Genomic DNA, 16,563 nt, shown 5'->3' on the forward strand with positions numbered 1-16,563 from the left:
CAACGCTATCATCAAAACAAATCAAATGACCTCATCGATGACTTGCCTCGTCACCATCCATCCGAACGACGACGTTCTGTAGGACGTGGAGACAGGAATGCATCCAAATTCGGTCACTGTGACAAAGTAAGGCGCTGCAGGATAAAGATGAGAGAGACAGTGACCACACAGGGGGGGACTTCTGAATATTATTTCCAAGCGCCGTCATCCGCAGTCGCTCCCTCACCGTTGTCATGAAGCTTGCCCGCCCACGTGTTGACGAGCAGACCCTGACCCGGACCCGACGAGCTCCCCACGACGGCCTGGCCCAGAAGAGTCGAGTTTCTCGGGACTGCCATCGGGTGGAAGTCGACCCGCAGGGCTCTTTTCTTGCACGTGTGGTCTTGATGGTTAATCTCGTACATGACGGCCTGGTGGACGGAAGACGGTCCCGAGTGTGGTTTTCCGTTTTCAAATCTTTTACCGTCTCGGGGTTGCAGTGACGTCACATGACTGACCTCTCTGTAGAGAAGAAGAGCGTCGTAGGTGAAAGACTTATTCTGGTAAAATCCCATTTCCTGGAGCCTGATCCTTTGTCCAAGTGCGTCATACAGATAGCGGGCGAAAGCCCAAAGCTGTTCGTTCTGGGTGGCCTACACAAAAAAAAAGATAAGATCTCAGTGAGCTCATTGAAATCCTTGACAACACCATGAGATGAAAAAAAACAAAAAATGTACCAAAGTGAGTTGACCGCTCAGAAGAGGAGGACTCTCTGTCGGGAAGAAGCGAAGCAAAGTTGAACACAGTAAATAAGAGATATAATGCAAGAAGTGGGGGGGAGCATATTTACCGCACGGTTGAGGCTTCTGGGCGACGCATGTCGCCAGGATGCACGCGAGCACAGCTAAAAGTTTCATGTTTGCACGCCGTCGCTGCTCACGGGGAACAATAAGCGAGTGAGGCGGAGTCACTTCCTTATAAGCGCGCACAAACTGGGATAAGGTTCGCCCTCTTCGTGTTGTTTAATTGCCACCTGCCTTGTAAAAACGGATTCCGCCGAGTCACTTATTTCAACTATTAAGAGTGAGAGTTGCTTCGGAAGCTAAGAAGGTCATGGATGTTGTTCAAGTGTGAACGTGAAGTCACTTCGGTGACGACCCGTGAACAAAACACATTTACTTACATTTGTGGAAGTATCACAGCTAACACATTTTCCTTCTCCTTTTTTTTTTTTTAATGACGGAACCGATACCACCCCACGCTTGTTTGTTTGTTTTTTTATTGAACATAAAACATATACAGTAATAATTTGACAGAAAATAAGGTAGATAAAAAAGTAAAAAGAAAGAAATCAGTCTTGTTATGATGTTCAAGGGAGTAGGATGAATGGGACGCTTGCTGTTAGCTTCTGTGTGTTGATTGCTAGCTGGTGGGTCTGGTGGCTGTTCCTTTCGTTGCCGAAAAACTGTTTTAATTCTCCCCCACACCATTCGTTGATAACACACGCACTATGAATAAAAGACACAACAATTCTTCAGTATTTATTTTGTTCAGTACTGCCATCAGCTCCGGCATATCACAACACACGCAGGCTAGACACATTTGAGCCGCTCAAATTACACTCACGGAAGGACACGCTGTGCTAAATAGATTGCTCGCACCTGAGTTATTCTCAACACAACGGACCTGAGGTCAAAGCATACATAGAATTTAAGGGGAGGTTGAATTTATTATCTTTTTTTTTTTTACACCACCACCTGTGATGTTTTTTTTTTCTGGATGAGCATACAGTCAGACGACATTTTATTAGTTGGAAATCACATGACGAGGAGCAAGTGTGACACAATGACAACAAGGTCAATCGGCGCTGATAAAGAAATCACATGACGACTAGTGATTGTGTGCGTGTGTGGGTGTGTAGGGTGTGTTATGCAGTACACCGAACATGTATTCAGGTCACATTCAGGTGACTTTTGCTCCTAGTTTGTGTTGGCCGAGAGATTCCTGAGATTCAAACCAGTCAGACCACAACTCAAAAGTATTTGTGAGGCTAACGCACACCGGTAATAACTAGTTCCATGTTGAAAAACAATACTAAGTAAACATGGATGATCCCATAAACACAACGGCAGGATATTTTGCCTTGCCTGACAACCTCAGATGTGGTGGCCCGGTGGGTGAGTGGTTAGCACGTTGACCTCACAGTGCAGAGGTCGTGGGTTTGACCTTCCTGTGTGGATTTTGCATGTTCTCCCCATGCCTGTGTGGGTTTTCTCCGGGTAATCCACTTACCTCGCACATTCCAAAAACATGCATGGCAGGCTGATGGAATACTTTAAACAACAGGTGTCAAACTCGAGGTATGGGGTGCTAGATTTGGCCCCGCCACATCATTTTATGTGGCGCGCAAAAAGCAAATCAATCATGTGAACTTTAAAATTTTAATGTAATAAATAAGAGACATATTGTCAGCATTTTCTTGTTACCAAACCCCTCATTACAGTTACGAAAAGAATAGTTGAATAAACCTTTATTATTCATTCATTCATCTTCCATACCGCTTGATCCTCACAAGGGTCACGGGGGGTGCTGGAGCCTATCCCAGCCGTCTTCAGGCAGTAGGCGGGGGACACCCTGAATCGGTTGCCAGCCAATCGCAGGGCACACAGACACGAACAACCATGCAAACTCCCCCACACACCTAGGGACAATTTTAGTGTGTTCAATCAGCCTGCCATGCATGTTTTTTGGAATGTGGGAGGAAACCGGAGCACCCGGAGAAAACCCACGCAGGCCCGGGGAGAACATGCAAACTCCACACAGGGAGGCCGGAGCTGGAATCGAACCCGGTACCTCCGCACCGTGAAGCCGACGTGCTAACCACTGGGCTACCGGGCCGCACTTTGTTTTTATTTATTTTAAAAAAGCCCACCTTTAGGATGTGTTTAAAATATCTCTTCCAAGTCAATTCCTTCCACATCTTGCATTGCTTGTAAAACTTCAGATTTGCTTTGTTTTGAATGACATGCCCATATCAACACATTTCATTGTGTGTCTTTAAGGATTCAAAGAAATGGGATCGAACCAATGTTACTTTTGTACACCTGCTGTAAATGGTTAGAGTACATGAAAGTACAAACAATCAGCAACTGGCCGATTTAATCGGCCGTCCAGGCCCTATTTAATATGGTGTAAATCTAATCTAACCCGCCTGTCCTTCTGTGTGTCCATCTAGCTGAAATGATTGAAAACATGGACAAAAAAGCTACCTGGGACCGCTTCTATGCTGAAGGCAGCCGCAAGACGTTCAAGAATTTTGAGTGGTTCTTTGGCTTTGAAACAGTGCAAAACTTTATCATGCCTGTATTACAGACCATGGCCAGTCCCGATGCCAGGCTGCAAGTCCTGGATTTGGGCTGCGGCACTTCCGCTTTGGGTCCATCTGTTTACCAGCGCTGTGCCGTGCCAGTTCGGGTCACGTGTGGGGACATATCTCCCGTGGCCGTACGGCTCTTGCGGGAGCACGTGCGAGCTGAAGCAGTCCGACCTGGCAACCATTCTTCCCAGCTGGACTTTGTAGAGCTGGACTGTACGCAGCTGCATAAACACTTTGGTCCCGCCAGTGTGGATCTCATTGTGGACAAAGGCACCACGGACGCCTTGTTGAAATCCCAGGAAGGGAAAAGCAGCGCCGGCCTGGTGCTGAAGCAATGTTTGAAAGTGCTGCGCCATTCGGGGTCTCTGCTCCAGTTTTCCGACGAGGATCCAGATGCCAGGCTGGTATGGCTGGAGACGAAAGCCCGGTCTGCACGTGTCGCAGTGCAGGAAGTGGGGGAATGGAGAGGAGTATGTTACTACTGCTATCAGGTGACCCCCCCCATCACAACCGTGAAACACTGATCTTGGTTTTGCGGTGCAAAAAATAAATACATAGAAATATCCGTTTCGCTATGAAACGTTTGCGGACGCGTTCTTGATGGCAATTCATTGATGCAATCGTTGTTTTGAAGCTCTTTTACTGAGTTAGCACAGTTGCAAAGCAGACAAATGAACACAAATTTGATTTAAAAAAATAAAAGCACTTTGGGTCACTTCAAAAATCTCCAAAGACGCTGTATTTAAGACAAGGGGACGACCAAATTAGCATCACGGTGTAACACAGGATGATTTTCGATGGGGGGATTTTCGATTCCCTCGCACATGCGCTCATTTCATGTGAAACAAGCTGAAGAAGTCGACGGGCTCCTCGTCCAGCGCGTCTTGGCAGAATTCCGGTGGGTTGAGCTGGTTGGGGTCGGAAATGCCAACGACGTTGTTGAAGAAGCTGTTGGGGAGCGGGAATCCCGATAAGCCACATTAGCAACGCTATCATCAAAACAAATCAAATGACCTCATCGATGACTTGCCTCGTCACCATCCATCCGAACGACGACGTTCTGTAGGACGTGGAGACAGGAATGCATCCAAATTCGGTCACTGTGACAAAGTAAGGCGCTGCAGGATAAAGATGAGAGAGACAGTGACCACACAGGGGGGGACTTCTGAATATTATTTCCAAGCGCCGTCATCCGCAGTCGCTCCCTCACCGTTGTCATGAAGCTTGCCCGCCCACGTGTTGACGAGCAGACCCTGACCCGGACCCGACGAGCTCCCCACGACGGCCTGGCCCAGAAGAGTCGAGTTTCTCGGGACTGCCATCGGGTGGAAGTCGACCCGCAGGGCTCTTTTCTTGCACGTGTGGTCTTGATGGTTAATCTCGTACATGACGGCCTGGTGGACGGAAGACGGTCCCGAGTGTGGTTTTCCGTTTTCAAATCTTTTACCGTCTCGGGGTTGCAGTGACGTCACATGACTGACCTCTCTGTAGAGAAGAAGAGCGTCGTAGGTGAAAGACTTATTCTGGTAAAATCCCATTTCCTGGAGCCTGATCCTTTGTCCAAGTGCGTCATACAGATAGCGGGCGAAAGCCCAAAGCTGTTCGTTCTGGGTGGCCTACACAAAAAAAAAGATAAGATCTCAGTGAGCTCATTGAAATCCTTGACAACACCATGAGATGAAAAAAAACAAAAAATGTACCAAAGTGAGTTGACCGCTCAGAAGAGGAGGACTCTCTGTCGGGAAGAAGCGAAGCAAAGTTGAACACAGTAAATAAGAGATATAATGCAAGAAGTGGGGGGGAGCATATTTACCGCACGGTTGAGGCTTCTGGGCGACGCATGTCGCCAGGATGCACGCGAGCACAGCTAAAAGTTTCATGTTTGCACGCCGTCGCTGCTCACGGGGAACAATAAGCGAGTGAGGCGGAGTCACTTCCTTATAAGCGCGCACAAACTGGGATAAGGTTCGCCCTCTTCGTGTTGTTTAATTGCCACCTGCCTTGTAAAAACGGATTCCGCCGAGTCACTTATTTCAACTATTAAGAGTGAGAGTTGCTTCGGAAGCTAAGAAGGTCATGGATGTTGTTCAAGTGTGAACGTGAAGTCACTTCGGTGACGACCCGTGAACAAAACACATTTACTTACATTTGTGGAAGTATCACAGCTAACACATTTTCCTTCTCCTTTTTTTTTTTTTAATGACGGAACCGATACCACCCCACGCTTGTTTGTTTGTTTTTTTATTGAACATAAAACATATACAGTAATAATTTGACAGAAAATAAGGTAGATAAAAAAGTAAAAAGAAAGAAATCAGTCTTGTTATGATGTTCAAGGGAGTAGGATGAATGGGACGCTTGCTGTTAGCTTCTGTGTGTTGATTGCTAGCTGGTGGGTCTGGTGGCTGTTCCTTTCGTTGCCGAAAAACTGTTTTAATTCTCCCCCACACCATTCGTTGATAACACACGCACTATGAATAAAAGACACAACAATTCTTCAGTATTTATTTTGTTCAGTACTGCCATCAGCTCCGGCATATCACAACACACGCAGGCTAGACACATTTGAGCCGCTCAAATTACACTCACGGAAGGACACGCTGTGCTAAATAGATTGCTCGCACCTGAGTTATTCTCAACACAACGGACCTGAGGTCAAAGCATACATAGAATTTAAGGGGAGGTTGAATTTATTATCTTTTTTTTTTTTACACCACCACCTGTGATGTTTTTTTTTTCTGGATGAGCATACAGTCAGACGACATTTTATTAGTTGGAAATCACATGACGAGGAGCAAGTGTGACACAATGACAACAAGGTCAATCGGCGCTGATAAAGAAATCACATGACGACTAGTGATTGTGTGCGTGTGTGGGTGTGTAGGGTGTGTTATGCAGTACACCGAACATGTATTCAGGTCACATTCAGGTGACTTTTGCTCCTAGTTTGTGTTGGCCGAGAGATTCCTGAGATTCAAACCAGTCAGACCACAACTCAAAAGTATTTGTGAGGCTAACGCACACCGGTAATAACTAGTTCCATGTTGAAAAACAATACTAAGTAAACATGGATGATCCCATAAACACAACGGCAGGATATTTTGCCTTGCCTGACAACCTCAGATGTGGTGGCCCGGTGGGTGAGTGGTTAGCACGTTGACCTCACAGTGCAGAGGTCGTGGGTTTGACCTTCCTGTGTGGATTTTGCATGTTCTCCCCATGCCTGTGTGGGTTTTCTCCGGGTAATCCACTTACCTCGCACATTCCAAAAACATGCATGGCAGGCTGATGGAATACTTTAAACAACAGGTGTCAAACTCGAGGTATGGGGTGCTAGATTTGGCCCCGCCACATCATTTTATGTGGCGCGCAAAAAGCAAATCAATCATGTGAACTTTAAAATTTTAATGTAATAAATAAGAGACATATTGTCAGCATTTTCTTGTTACCAAACCCCTCATTACAGTTACGAAAAGAATAGTTGAATAAACCTTTATTATTCATTCATTCATCTTCCATACCGCTTGATCCTCACAAGGGTCACGGGGGGTGCTGGAGCCTATCCCAGCCGTCTTCAGGCAGTAGGCGGGGGACACCCTGAATCGGTTGCCAGCCAATCGCAGGGCACACAGACACGAACAACCATGCAAACTCCCCCACACACCTAGGGACAATTTTAGTGTGTTCAATCAGCCTGCCATGCATGTTTTTTGGAATGTGGGAGGAAACCGGAGCACCCGGAGAAAACCCACGCAGGCCCGGGGAGAACATGCAAACTCCACACAGGGAGGCCGGAGCTGGAATCGAACCCGGTACCTCCGCACCGTGAAGCCGACGTGCTAACCACTGGGCTACCGGGCCGCACTTTGTTTTTATTTATTTTAAAAAAGCCCACCTTTAGGATGTGTTTAAAATATCTCTTCCAAGTCAATTCCTTCCACATCTTGCATTGCTTGTAAAACTTCAGATTTGCTTTGTTTTGAATGACATGCCCATATCAACACATTTCATTGTGTGTCTTTAAGGATTCAAAGAAATGGGATCGAACCAATGTTACTTTTGTACACCTGCTGTAAATGGTTAGAGTACATGAAAGTACAAACAATCAGCAACTGGCCGATTTAATCGGCCGTCCAGGCCCTATTTAATATGGTGTAAATCTAATCTAACCCGCCTGTCCTTCTGTGTGTCCATCTAGCTGAAATGATTGAAAACATGGACAAAAAAGCTACCTGGGACCGCTTCTATGCTGAAGGCAGCCGCAAGACGTTCAAGAATTTTGAGTGGTTCTTTGGCTTTGAAACAGTGCAAAACTTTATCATGCCTGTATTACAGACCATGGCCAGTCCCGATGCCAGGCTGCAAGTCCTGGATTTGGGCTGCGGCACTTCCGCTTTGGGTCCATCTGTTTACCAGCGCTGTGCCGTGCCAGTTCGGGTCACGTGTGGGGACATATCTCCCGTGGCCGTACGGCTCTTGCGGGAGCACGTGCGAGCTGAAGCAGTCCGACCTGGCAACCATTCTTCCCAGCTGGACTTTGTAGAGCTGGACTGTACGCAGCTGCATAAACACTTTGGTCCCGCCAGTGTGGATCTCATTGTGGACAAAGGCACCACGGACGCCTTGTTGAAATCCCAGGAAGGGAAAAGCAGCGCCGGCCTGGTGCTGAAGCAATGTTTGAAAGTGCTGCGCCATTCGGGGTCTCTGCTCCAGTTTTCCGACGAGGATCCAGATGCCAGGCTGGTATGGCTGGAGACGAAAGCCCGGTCTGCACGTGTCGCAGTGCAGGAAGTGGGGGAATGGAGAGGAGTATGTTACTACTGCTATCAGGTGACCCCCCCCATCACAACCGTGAAACACTGATCTTGGTTTTGCGGTGCAAAAAATAAATACATAGAAATATCCGTTTCGCTATGAAACGTTTGCGGACGCGTTCTTGATGGCAATTCATTGATGCAATCGTTGTTTTGAAGCTCTTTTACTGAGTTAGCACAGTTGCAAAGCAGACAAATGAACACAAATTTGATTTAAAAAAATAAAAGCACTTTGGGTCACTTCAAAAATCTCCAAAGACGCTGTATTTAAGACAAGGGGACGACCAAATTAGCATCACGGTGTAACACAGGATGATTTTCGATGGGGGGATTTTCGATTCCCTCGCACATGCGCTCATTTCATGTGAAACAAGCTGAAGAAGTCGACGGGCTCCTCGTCCAGCGCGTCTTGGCAGAATTCCGGTGGGTTGAGCTGGTTGGGGTCGGAAATGCCAACGACGTTGTTGAAGAAGCTGTTGGGGAGCGGGAATCCCGATAAGCCACATTAGCAACGCTATCATCAAAACAAATCAAATGACCTCATCGATGACTTGCCTCGTCACCATCCATCCGAACGACGACGTTCTGTAGGACGTGGAGACAGGAATGCATCCAAATTCGGTCACTGTGACAAAGTAAGGCGCTGCAGGATAAAGATGAGAGAGACAGTGACCACACAGGGGGGGACTTCTGAATATTATTTCCAAGCGCCGTCATCCGCAGTCGCTCCCTCACCGTTGTCATGAAGCTTGCCCGCCCACGTGTTGACGAGCAGACCCTGACCCGGACCCGACGAGCTCCCCACGACGGCCTGGCCCAGAAGAGTCGAGTTTCTCGGGACTGCCATCGGGTGGAAGTCGACCCGCAGGGCTCTTTTCTTGCACGTGTGGTCTTGATGGTTAATCTCGTACATGACGGCCTGGTGGACGGAAGACGGTCCCGAGTGTGGTTTTCCGTTTTCAAATCTTTTACCGTCTCGGGGTTGCAGTGACGTCACATGACTGACCTCTCTGTAGAGAAGAAGAGCGTCGTAGGTGAAAGACTTATTCTGGTAAAATCCCATTTCCTGGAGCCTGATCCTTTGTCCAAGTGCGTCATACAGATAGCGGGCGAAAGCCCAAAGCTGTTCGTTCTGGGTGGCCTACACAAAAAAAAAGATAAGATCTCAGTGAGCTCATTGAAATCCTTGACAACACCATGAGATGAAAAAAAACAAAAAATGTACCAAAGTGAGTTGACCGCTCAGAAGAGGAGGACTCTCTGTCGGGAAGAAGCGAAGCAAAGTTGAACACAGTAAATAAGAGATATAATGCAAGAAGTGGGGGGGAGCATATTTACCGCACGGTTGAGGCTTCTGGGCGACGCATGTCGCCAGGATGCACGCGAGCACAGCTAAAAGTTTCATGTTTGCACGCCGTCGCTGCTCACGGGGAACAATAAGCGAGTGAGGCGGAGTCACTTCCTTATAAGCGCGCACAAACTGGGATAAGGTTCGCCCTCTTCGTGTTGTTTAATTGCCACCTGCCTTGTAAAAACGGATTCCGCCGAGTCACTTATTTCAACTATTAAGAGTGAGAGTTGCTTCGGAAGCTAAGAAGGTCATGGATGTTGTTCAAGTGTGAACGTGAAGTCACTTCGGTGACGACCCGTGAACAAAACACATTTACTTACATTTGTGGAAGTATCACAGCTAACACATTTTCCTTCTCCTTTTTTTTTTTTTAATGACGGAACCGATACCACCCCACGCTTGTTTGTTTGTTTTTTTATTGAACATAAAACATATACAGTAATAATTTGACAGAAAATAAGGTAGATAAAAAAGTAAAAAGAAAGAAATCAGTCTTGTTATGATGTTCAAGGGAGTAGGATGAATGGGACGCTTGCTGTTAGCTTCTGTGTGTTGATTGCTAGCTGGTGGGTCTGGTGGCTGTTCCTTTCGTTGCCGAAAAACTGTTTTAATTCTCCCCCACACCATTCGTTGATAACACACGCACTATGAATAAAAGACACAACAATTCTTCAGTATTTATTTTGTTCAGTACTGCCATCAGCTCCGGCATATCACAACACACGCAGGCTAGACACATTTGAGCCGCTCAAATTACACTCACGGAAGGACACGCTGTGCTAAATAGATTGCTCGCACCTGAGTTATTCTCAACACAACGGACCTGAGGTCAAAGCATACATAGAATTTAAGGGGAGGTTGAATTTATTATCTTTTTTTTTTTTACACCACCACCTGTGATGTTTTTTTTTTCTGGATGAGCATACAGTCAGACGACATTTTATTAGTTGGAAATCACATGACGAGGAGCAAGTGTGACACAATGACAACAAGGTCAATCGGCGCTGATAAAGAAATCACATGACGACTAGTGATTGTGTGCGTGTGTGGGTGTGTAGGGTGTGTTATGCAGTACACCGAACATGTATTCAGGTCACATTCAGGTGACTTTTGCTCCTAGTTTGTGTTGGCCGAGAGATTCCTGAGATTCAAACCAGTCAGACCACAACTCAAAAGTATTTGTGAGGCTAACGCACACCGGTAATAACTAGTTCCATGTTGAAAAACAATACTAAGTAAACATGGATGATCCCATAAACACAACGGCAGGATATTTTGCCTTGCCTGACAACCTCAGATGTGGTGGCCCGGTGGGTGAGTGGTTAGCACGTTGACCTCACAGTGCAGAGGTCGTGGGTTTGACCTTCCTGTGTGGATTTTGCATGTTCTCCCCATGCCTGTGTGGGTTTTCTCCGGGTAATCCACTTACCTCGCACATTCCAAAAACATGCATGGCAGGCTGATGGAATACTTTAAACAACAGGTGTCAAACTCGAGGTATGGGGTGCTAGATTTGGCCCCGCCACATCATTTTATGTGGCGCGCAAAAAGCAAATCAATCATGTGAACTTTAAAGCAAATCAATCATGTGAACTTTAAAATTTTAATGTAATAAATAAGAGACATATTGTCAGCATTTTCTTGTTACCAAACCCCTCATTACAGTTACGAAAAGAATAGTTGAATAAACCTTTATTATTCATTCATTCATCTTCCATACCGCTTGATCCTCACAAGGGTCACGGGGGGTGCTGGAGCCTATCCCAGCCGTCTTCAGGCAGTAGGCGGGGGACACCCTGAATCGGTTGCCAGCCAATCGCAGGGCACACAGACACGAACAACCATGCAAACTCCCCCACACACCTAGGGACAATTTTAGTGTGTTCAATCAGCTTGCCACGCATGTTTTGGGAATGTGGGAGGAAACCGGAGCACCCGGAGAAAACCCACGCAAGCCCGGGGAGAACATGCAAACTCCACACAGGGAGGCCGGAGCTGGAATCGAACCCGGTACCTCTGCACTGTGAAGCCGACGTGCTAACCACTGGCCTACCGGGCCGCCCACCTTTATTATTGACTTTTAAATATGCTTTCAGACATAATGGCCCTCCAAGGGAAACGGTAACTAAAATGTGGCCCCCCCGACAAAAATGAGCACTGCTCTGAATTGTCCCTAGTTGTGAGTGTGAGCGCGAATGGTTGTTCTTCTGTGTGTGTCTTGCGATTGGCTGGCAACCGGCCCCCCCCCCCCCCCGCCTCCTGCCCGAAAACAGCTGGTATAGGCTCCAGCACCCTCCGCGACCCTAGTGGGGGATAAAAGCGGATCGGAAAATGGACGGATGGATGGAACCTCACGTGTGAATAATCTTTCATCACCATTTTTATTGATTCGAGCGTCAGTGTTAGGCAGGCTTGAATTACTGATGCCTCACTGTGACTGTTTGGGCACCGGCGGCAGGTTGAGGAGCCGGCAAACGCTGTTGCACTCCGGTCCGTGTTGCTCCCGCAGGAAGGAAGCGATGCCGCCGTGGGCGAGGTTGGAAGGGCCGCGGGGGGTTCTGGTGGAGTGTATCTGGGGGTCGGTGAGGTACGTCAGCCCTTTGCCGTTGGCCGTCACCCACCCTGGGAGAACAGAAAAGTATTTGTCGTTTTATAACTTCAAAAGTCCAGTTTTCGCCCCCCGCCCCCCTCCACAGACCACAGACCTTGCAAATCCACAACCACATCCTGGCCGTTGGAGTGCAGGTAGGTGAAATGTCCGAAAGCCAGGCCGTATTCCGTCGCAGGGAGGGCGTCGTTCTTCTTTTTGATGTTGTTGGTGAGCTTGACAAATCGGCCTAGCATGTAAGGCTCCACGGTGATGCAGCCCGCGATGACATCTCCATCCAGAATCTGCTCGCCGGCACGGACGAAAACACGCGTTATATTGCGTGACGTTTTGCGGGCGTGGTTTGGGCTTACCAACAGCGCCTCTGAGGGCAGGAAGAACATCTGGGCCATGACCTCCTTGTCGTAGAGGCTCTTGTTGAATTCCGTCACGTAATACTGGGCCGTCATTTGCCTCTCCACGTCTCTTAGGTGAAACTGGATCTGCGTGGGCTTCCGGTAGTCCTTCCCGACGTAACTGCGGATCGGCACAAAGTCGGATGTCATTGCCGAGACGACCGGTGTATTTTTATTTTCTCTGCACACCTGCTCAGCCGTTCTTCCTGGTGTAAGAACTGGACCCAGATGGTGGTTCTGTGGGTGCCGTGCAAGCCCATTGACTCGCCGATATAGGCGCAGGTCTCCCTCGCGGTCCATAGTCCCGAGGCTTTGGAGAACTTTAAATGTAGAGCATCTGGCATAGGCGATAATCGTTGCGGGATGGCGTGGACAGAGCGACGTATGAAGTTTGGACTTGAAACTTACTGTGGGCTGTGCCGTACTGCTCGAGTTTGAACTTCTTGTCGCCGTGCAGTCTCTTCAGCAGACAATCGTGGCAAACCCCAGCCAGGAGGCTGCGGTAGTCCTCCAGGGACAAGTCGTACCGCCTCAGCGGATCAACCTGAGCCGGGGTGTTTCTCTTGAGACAGCCGTTGCACCGGGGGTTCAACGTTTCAGCCTCGAGGATCGATTCGTCTGGTGTCCCATGAGAATCTTCCGTGGAGGGTTCCGTGGTCTTGCAACTGCCGGCATCTACTTTAGGGGTCTCCGGAGGTTTGGGCAGGCCTAAGAATTCCCACCCGGAAGCGGGGTCATATTCTGAATCACTAATTTCGCAATCTTGCGTTCTCATGAGAAAGAAGCTCCCGCTGGACTCGGATGATTTGCTGCTCTGGCGGCTTCCGGCGAACCGGGACGATCTCGGGCCCGCTGAAAGGTTTTCCCATGACGACTTGGAGCCAAAACTGTTGCTGAGAGAGCTTGAGCTGAGTATCAGCTGGGATAAGGACCGCGGTAGTCCGTCCGCCGATGGGCCCGTCGGCCCGGGGTCATCGGAGTCCGCTGTTGGTATATCCGCTTCGAGTATTTCAAAGCTGTCAGAGCTGCGATTGGAACCGGAGGAAAAGCGGGTCGCGGGTCTTTGCGGCGAGGGGATCGCGGGGCCGCCAACGGCCCATCTCCCTGACCCGCAACCCGTCGAGGAGAGCTTCTTCCAGGAAGAGCCGAGGCTGTTTGCACTTGCGACACTCCGGCGGAGATCAGGCGGTCGAGAAACATCGGCGGACGCCTCTCTGGAAGGATTCCAGTCCTCCGCGATGCATTCAGTGTCGGTGGTCCCGAATGCTGTGACGCACAACATCCTCGCTCCGTCGACCTCGTCCTTCCCAGCCTTACACTCGGCGTCCGCCGTCTTGCACAGCGACGCGTGATACTTCCGAAATCTCCGCAGCACTCCCGAGAAGCCGTCCAAAGTTAAGCCCGCCATGGTGTCATTCACGTCTCTGAAGCTATCTGGGATAAAAGAGCGACTGTCGGAATTGACGAACGGCTCCACGCCCAACTCCAGCTTGACTCGGGTCATCAGTCGCATGATTTCGGCACAAACGCCGCCCCTGTCCCGGGTGTCCGCGTGGGAGTACTGGTAAAAACGCGCCAAAGCTTCTCGGCAAGCCCGGGTCGCCCCCGTCACGGGCTCGGAGGCTGCGGCGAGCCATTTGTGAGTGACGACGAGCGAATACGCCGCCTTGATGAAGGTGTGCAGCTCCTGCTTGCTGGTGACATCGTCGCCCTCGGATTTGCTGAGGAGGCCCACTTCGAAGGCCTCCTTGGCCTCTCGGAGGAAGAACGTTCTCTTTGCTGGGGGGCACGCCACGGAAAAACTGTATGACAACAAGCAGGTCCCAAGGGCGGTCTACAACGGGGAGGAGGAATAAACCTCACCGGCTAGTAACTCATTCACTCCCAAAGACGTTTTTAAACGTCTTTTCAGACTCGGTCTGGAATTGACCGGTACTGAATGAGTTAAGCACATTTGTCGTGTCAAAAAAACCTACCGCATTGGTCAGCACATAGAGCGACGTGTACTGGCTGTATACCACCGCCATTTTGGCCGCCTTAGCTGCCGACAAAAGCCGATGGGTTGCGTCGCCGAGCAAAGTCTGCGTACGCGGACAAATACCGCAACTGGTCCAATTCCTTTAAAAATACAATAAAATCAGTCAGGAGTTATACTCACTAAATCAACGTCTTGGGTGGTCTTAAAAGCATGGAAGTCCTCATCATTCATGGACAGCAGGATGTTAGCGAGGATGCCAAGAGAGGTCCCGATACCCTGTGAGGTCAACGCAAGTGCGGGGGGGTCAATTAATGGCGCGCAAAGCGGATTCTAAAAGGGGCCAGGGTCACCTTTTTATCGGGCTGAGGCAGCGTGTAGTACCCGACCAGAGAAGCCCAGATGAGCTGCGCGGCCTCCGGCCACAGGCCTGCGAGCGCATTTCCATCCCAGAGGAGTTAAAATGAGCCGACTGACACGCAACGGGAGAAAAGAATCAGACCTAGTTTTTGCAAAACCATTCCACGCACTTGCAGGCTGACGGCCTGCACAAGAGCGCGGTCACTTTGCGAATGGTACACCCAACATCCTGCCAAAAGAAGCCAAAAAAAACCCCAAAAACGTTAACACGGGGGCTACGTTATAAGACATTCAATGCGCGTTCACCCGTAGTTCCGCTGTTGATGATAAGATGGCTCAATATGTGCTCGGCCTTCTGCAGTTTGCCTAAAGGAGAGACGATGATTCCTGTTATTCGGCATTTTTCAACTGCATGAGTACAGCAAAGGCTCATTCAAACCTAAATTGAGGTACACCCGGGCCTGTCGTATGATCAGCTGAGGGGCCACCGGGGCGTGTGGGTAGCGTTTGTGAAGCAGCTTGCAGATCTTCAACAACTGCCCCGAATCGTCTGTCCAGTAGAGAAAGCGGTCCACCAAAAAGATCACTGCGAGAGCCGCCTGCGCTTCCTGGGCCGTGATCGCGGCCTCCAGGACGTTCTGGTGACATGGCAAATATGGGCAAAGTCAAGGGGACCGTCTCACTGAGAGATCTGAGAACGACTGGTCGCGGGGACGTCTCCGTGCTATTCTTTTTGAGATTAGCCGGAAGTCGAGGTGAGCGTCACGGGGACTAATTCTGTTAGTGAGATCTCTGCGACATCTCCGAGACCTACTGGAGACCAAATAGCTTCATGACTTCACAGCAACATCTACTTAACAACACTTTACCCGCGAGACCACGTGACTGATAATTATGACACCTTCACTCGGGTTGAAATTAGTTTCCTGAGATGTCACAATAGTAAGCATGCAACATTTTGAGTCACCGCGACCGATCAGATTATTAACGGCAGTGAGAGAGACGGACGGAGTCACAATGTGCGGCCATCACCAGGAGCTGAGGTAGATGCTGCCCGATGAGCTCGCTCAAGTTGCTCTTGTCATCGGAGCTGATGGCCTGCTTGTACTGCCACTTCTCAGGCACAAAGGGCCACCTCATTTCCAGGGCCTCCCGCAAAAGCAAAGTCAGCTCCACACACAGGGAATCTGCAACACGAACACAAGCATGGAATCAGTCGCGGCTGTGGTAGAACAGCGCCCTCGTGTGTCGGACCTCTGACGCTGCAGTAGTTGTGCCTCACGGCCTCAGTGAGTTGAGTGGAGGCTTTTGCCTCTGCCGCCCTGAGGCATTTCTCCAGCAAACTTCCCACTTCCTGGTTGGCCATTCTGGAAAAATCAATCAACAGAGAGCCATTATATTGTTGTTTTACAGCTCGCATATTCAAAGTCCTTTTTGGGTCGCGTTACCGAGTCAAATAAGTTAGCGACGACCTACCTTGGTAGGTTTCAAGTCTTCTTTCACTTTCTCGTTCAGGGCGTACTCTGGCATGATACGTTCAAGGTAATCGGAAAGATTATCACTCGACAAAAAGAGCGTTTGGAGAACATCTCAGCCCGCATTTCGATTTAAAGCTGTTTCGTCGTGGAGATATAAACGCCCATTTGGTGTTGGATTCATGTATAATCAGTTGATGAGCTTGACAGCGGCACGTGACGCCCGAGCA

The 16,563-nt window shown here is 49.1% G+C and overlaps 6 protein-coding genes and 2 long non-coding RNA genes across 14 annotated transcripts in view; 4 read left to right on the forward strand and 4 right to left on the reverse strand.

Moving 5' to 3' along the window:
• The window catches only part of LOC127601888 (ependymin-like), a 14,325-nt gene extending 13,378 nt beyond the window's left edge, over positions 1 to 947 (reverse strand). The window contains exons 1-5 of one of the 4 annotated variants that reach the window (XM_052067572.1): positions 830 to 945; positions 717 to 751; positions 498 to 632; positions 227 to 410; positions 47 to 134 (exon numbers count right to left, since the gene is read on the reverse strand). In XM_052067572.1, coding sequence (XP_051923532.1) covers positions 47 to 134; positions 227 to 410; positions 498 to 632; positions 717 to 751; positions 830 to 896 — 509 coding nt within the window. In that variant the 5' untranslated portion in view covers positions 897 to 945. Of the gene's footprint in view, positions 1 to 46; positions 135 to 226; positions 411 to 497; positions 633 to 716; positions 752 to 829 lie in introns of all 4 variants that reach the window. The other 3 variants (XM_052067643.1, XM_052067614.1, XM_052067596.1) reach the window with 3 other exon arrangements.
• The window catches only part of LOC127601883 (citrate synthase-lysine N-methyltransferase CSKMT, mitochondrial-like), a 23,408-nt gene extending 19,510 nt beyond the window's left edge, over positions 1 to 3,898 (forward strand). The window contains exon 2 of the mRNA XM_052067548.1: positions 3,215 to 3,898. Coding sequence (XP_051923508.1) covers positions 3,220 to 3,879 — 660 coding nt within the window. The 5' untranslated portion in view covers positions 3,215 to 3,219 and the 3' untranslated portion in view covers positions 3,880 to 3,898. The remainder of the gene's footprint in view (positions 1 to 3,214) is intronic.
• On the reverse strand, positions 1,243 to 16,551 carry alpk1 (alpha-kinase 1). Of its 4 annotated transcripts, none has more exons than XM_052067057.1 (15): positions 16,335 to 16,551; positions 16,113 to 16,225; positions 15,891 to 16,045; positions 15,298 to 15,496; positions 15,165 to 15,224; positions 15,001 to 15,087; positions 14,852 to 14,928; positions 14,682 to 14,777; positions 14,500 to 14,604; positions 12,932 to 14,357; positions 12,713 to 12,860; positions 12,482 to 12,644; positions 12,226 to 12,412; positions 11,953 to 12,142; positions 1,243 to 1,487 (listed from the first exon to the last, which is right to left on the reverse strand). In XM_052067057.1, exons 2-15 carry the CDS (start codon positions 16,222 to 16,224, stop codon positions 1,349 to 1,351), a joined length of 3,144 nt encoding a protein of 1,047 aa, XP_051923017.1. In that variant the 5' UTR covers position 16,225; positions 16,335 to 16,551; the 3' UTR covers positions 1,243 to 1,348. The 4 variants fall into 4 exon arrangements, with proteins under 4 accessions (XP_051923017.1, XP_051923022.1, XP_051923024.1 ...); XM_052067062.1 differs by lacking the exon at positions 1,243 to 1,487 and adding an exon at positions 5,591 to 5,826; XM_052067064.1 differs by lacking the exon at positions 1,243 to 1,487 and adding an exon at positions 9,943 to 10,165.
• On the reverse strand, positions 3,979 to 5,288 carry LOC127601940 (ependymin-like). The gene is made up of 6 exons (XM_052067665.1): positions 5,169 to 5,288; positions 5,056 to 5,090; positions 4,837 to 4,971; positions 4,566 to 4,749; positions 4,386 to 4,473; positions 3,979 to 4,303 (listed from the first exon to the last, which is right to left on the reverse strand). Exons 1-6 carry the CDS (start codon positions 5,233 to 5,235, stop codon positions 4,186 to 4,188), a joined length of 627 nt encoding a protein of 208 aa, XP_051923625.1. The 5' UTR covers positions 5,236 to 5,288; the 3' UTR covers positions 3,979 to 4,185.
• On the forward strand, positions 5,483 to 6,610 carry LOC127601999 (uncharacterized). Its single transcript, XR_007962680.1, has 2 exons — positions 5,483 to 5,590; positions 5,724 to 6,610. It is a non-coding gene; the product is annotated as an uncharacterized LOC127601999 (long non-coding RNA).
• On the forward strand, positions 7,559 to 8,237 carry cskmt (citrate synthase lysine methyltransferase). Its single transcript, XM_052067760.1, has one exon. The coding sequence runs from the start codon at positions 7,559 to 7,561 to the stop codon at positions 8,216 to 8,218; it is 660 nt and encodes a 219-aa protein (XP_051923720.1). The 3' UTR covers positions 8,219 to 8,237.
• Positions 8,318 to 9,630, reverse strand: LOC127601946 (ependymin-like). The gene is made up of 6 exons (XM_052067681.1): positions 9,508 to 9,630; positions 9,395 to 9,429; positions 9,176 to 9,310; positions 8,905 to 9,088; positions 8,725 to 8,812; positions 8,318 to 8,642 (listed from the first exon to the last, which is right to left on the reverse strand). The coding sequence occupies exons 1-6, from the start codon at positions 9,572 to 9,574 to the stop codon at positions 8,525 to 8,527; spliced, it is 627 nt and encodes a 208-aa protein (XP_051923641.1). The 5' UTR covers positions 9,575 to 9,630; the 3' UTR covers positions 8,318 to 8,524.
• Positions 9,804 to 10,949, forward strand: LOC127602005 (uncharacterized). Its single transcript, XR_007962682.1, has 2 exons — positions 9,804 to 9,929; positions 10,063 to 10,949. It is a non-coding gene; the product is annotated as an uncharacterized LOC127602005 (long non-coding RNA).
• Positions 16,552 to 16,563: the final 12 nt, after the last annotated feature.

This window comes from Hippocampus zosterae, chromosome 1, assembly GCF_025434085.1.
Source record: "Hippocampus zosterae strain Florida chromosome 1, ASM2543408v3, whole genome shotgun sequence".
NCBI lineage: Eukaryota > Metazoa > Chordata > Actinopteri > Syngnathiformes > Syngnathidae > Hippocampus > Hippocampus zosterae.

Coding starts and splice junctions, on each gene's coding strand:
- LOC127601940 (XM_052067665.1), bottom strand. CDS start 5,235: ATGAAACTTTTAGCTGTGCTCGCGTGCATCCTGGCGACATGCGTCGCC. Junction 4,972..5,055: donor TGAGCGGTCAACTCACTTTG/GTACATTTTTTG, acceptor TTTTTTGTGTAG/GCCACCCAGAACGAACAGCT. Junction 4,474..4,565: donor GGGCAAGCTTCATGACAACG/GTGAGGGAGCGA, acceptor TTTATCCTGCAG/CGCCTTACTTTGTCACAGTG.
- cskmt (XM_052067760.1), top strand. CDS start 7,559: ATGATTGAAAACATGGACAAAAAAGCTACCTGGGACCGCTTCTATGCT.
- LOC127601946 (XM_052067681.1), bottom strand. CDS start 9,574: ATGAAACTTTTAGCTGTGCTCGCGTGCATCCTGGCGACATGCGTCGCC. Junction 8,813..8,904: donor GGGCAAGCTTCATGACAACG/GTGAGGGAGCGA, acceptor TTTATCCTGCAG/CGCCTTACTTTGTCACAGTG. Junction 8,643..8,724: donor TTCGGATGGATGGTGACGAG/GCAAGTCATCGA, acceptor GCTCCCCAACAG/CTTCTTCAACAACGTCGTTG.
- alpk1 (XM_052067057.1), bottom strand. CDS start 16,224: ATGGCCAACCAGGAAGTGGGAAGTTTGCTGGAGAAATGCCTCAGGGCG. Junction 12,645..12,712: donor CAGGAAGAACGGCTGAGCAG/GTGTGCAGAGAA, acceptor GCCGATCCGCAG/TTACGTCGGGAAGGACTACC. Junction 1,488..11,952: donor CCGGTGCCCAAACAGTCACA/GTGAGGCATCAG, acceptor TTTTATTCATAG/TGCGTGTGTTATCAACGAAT.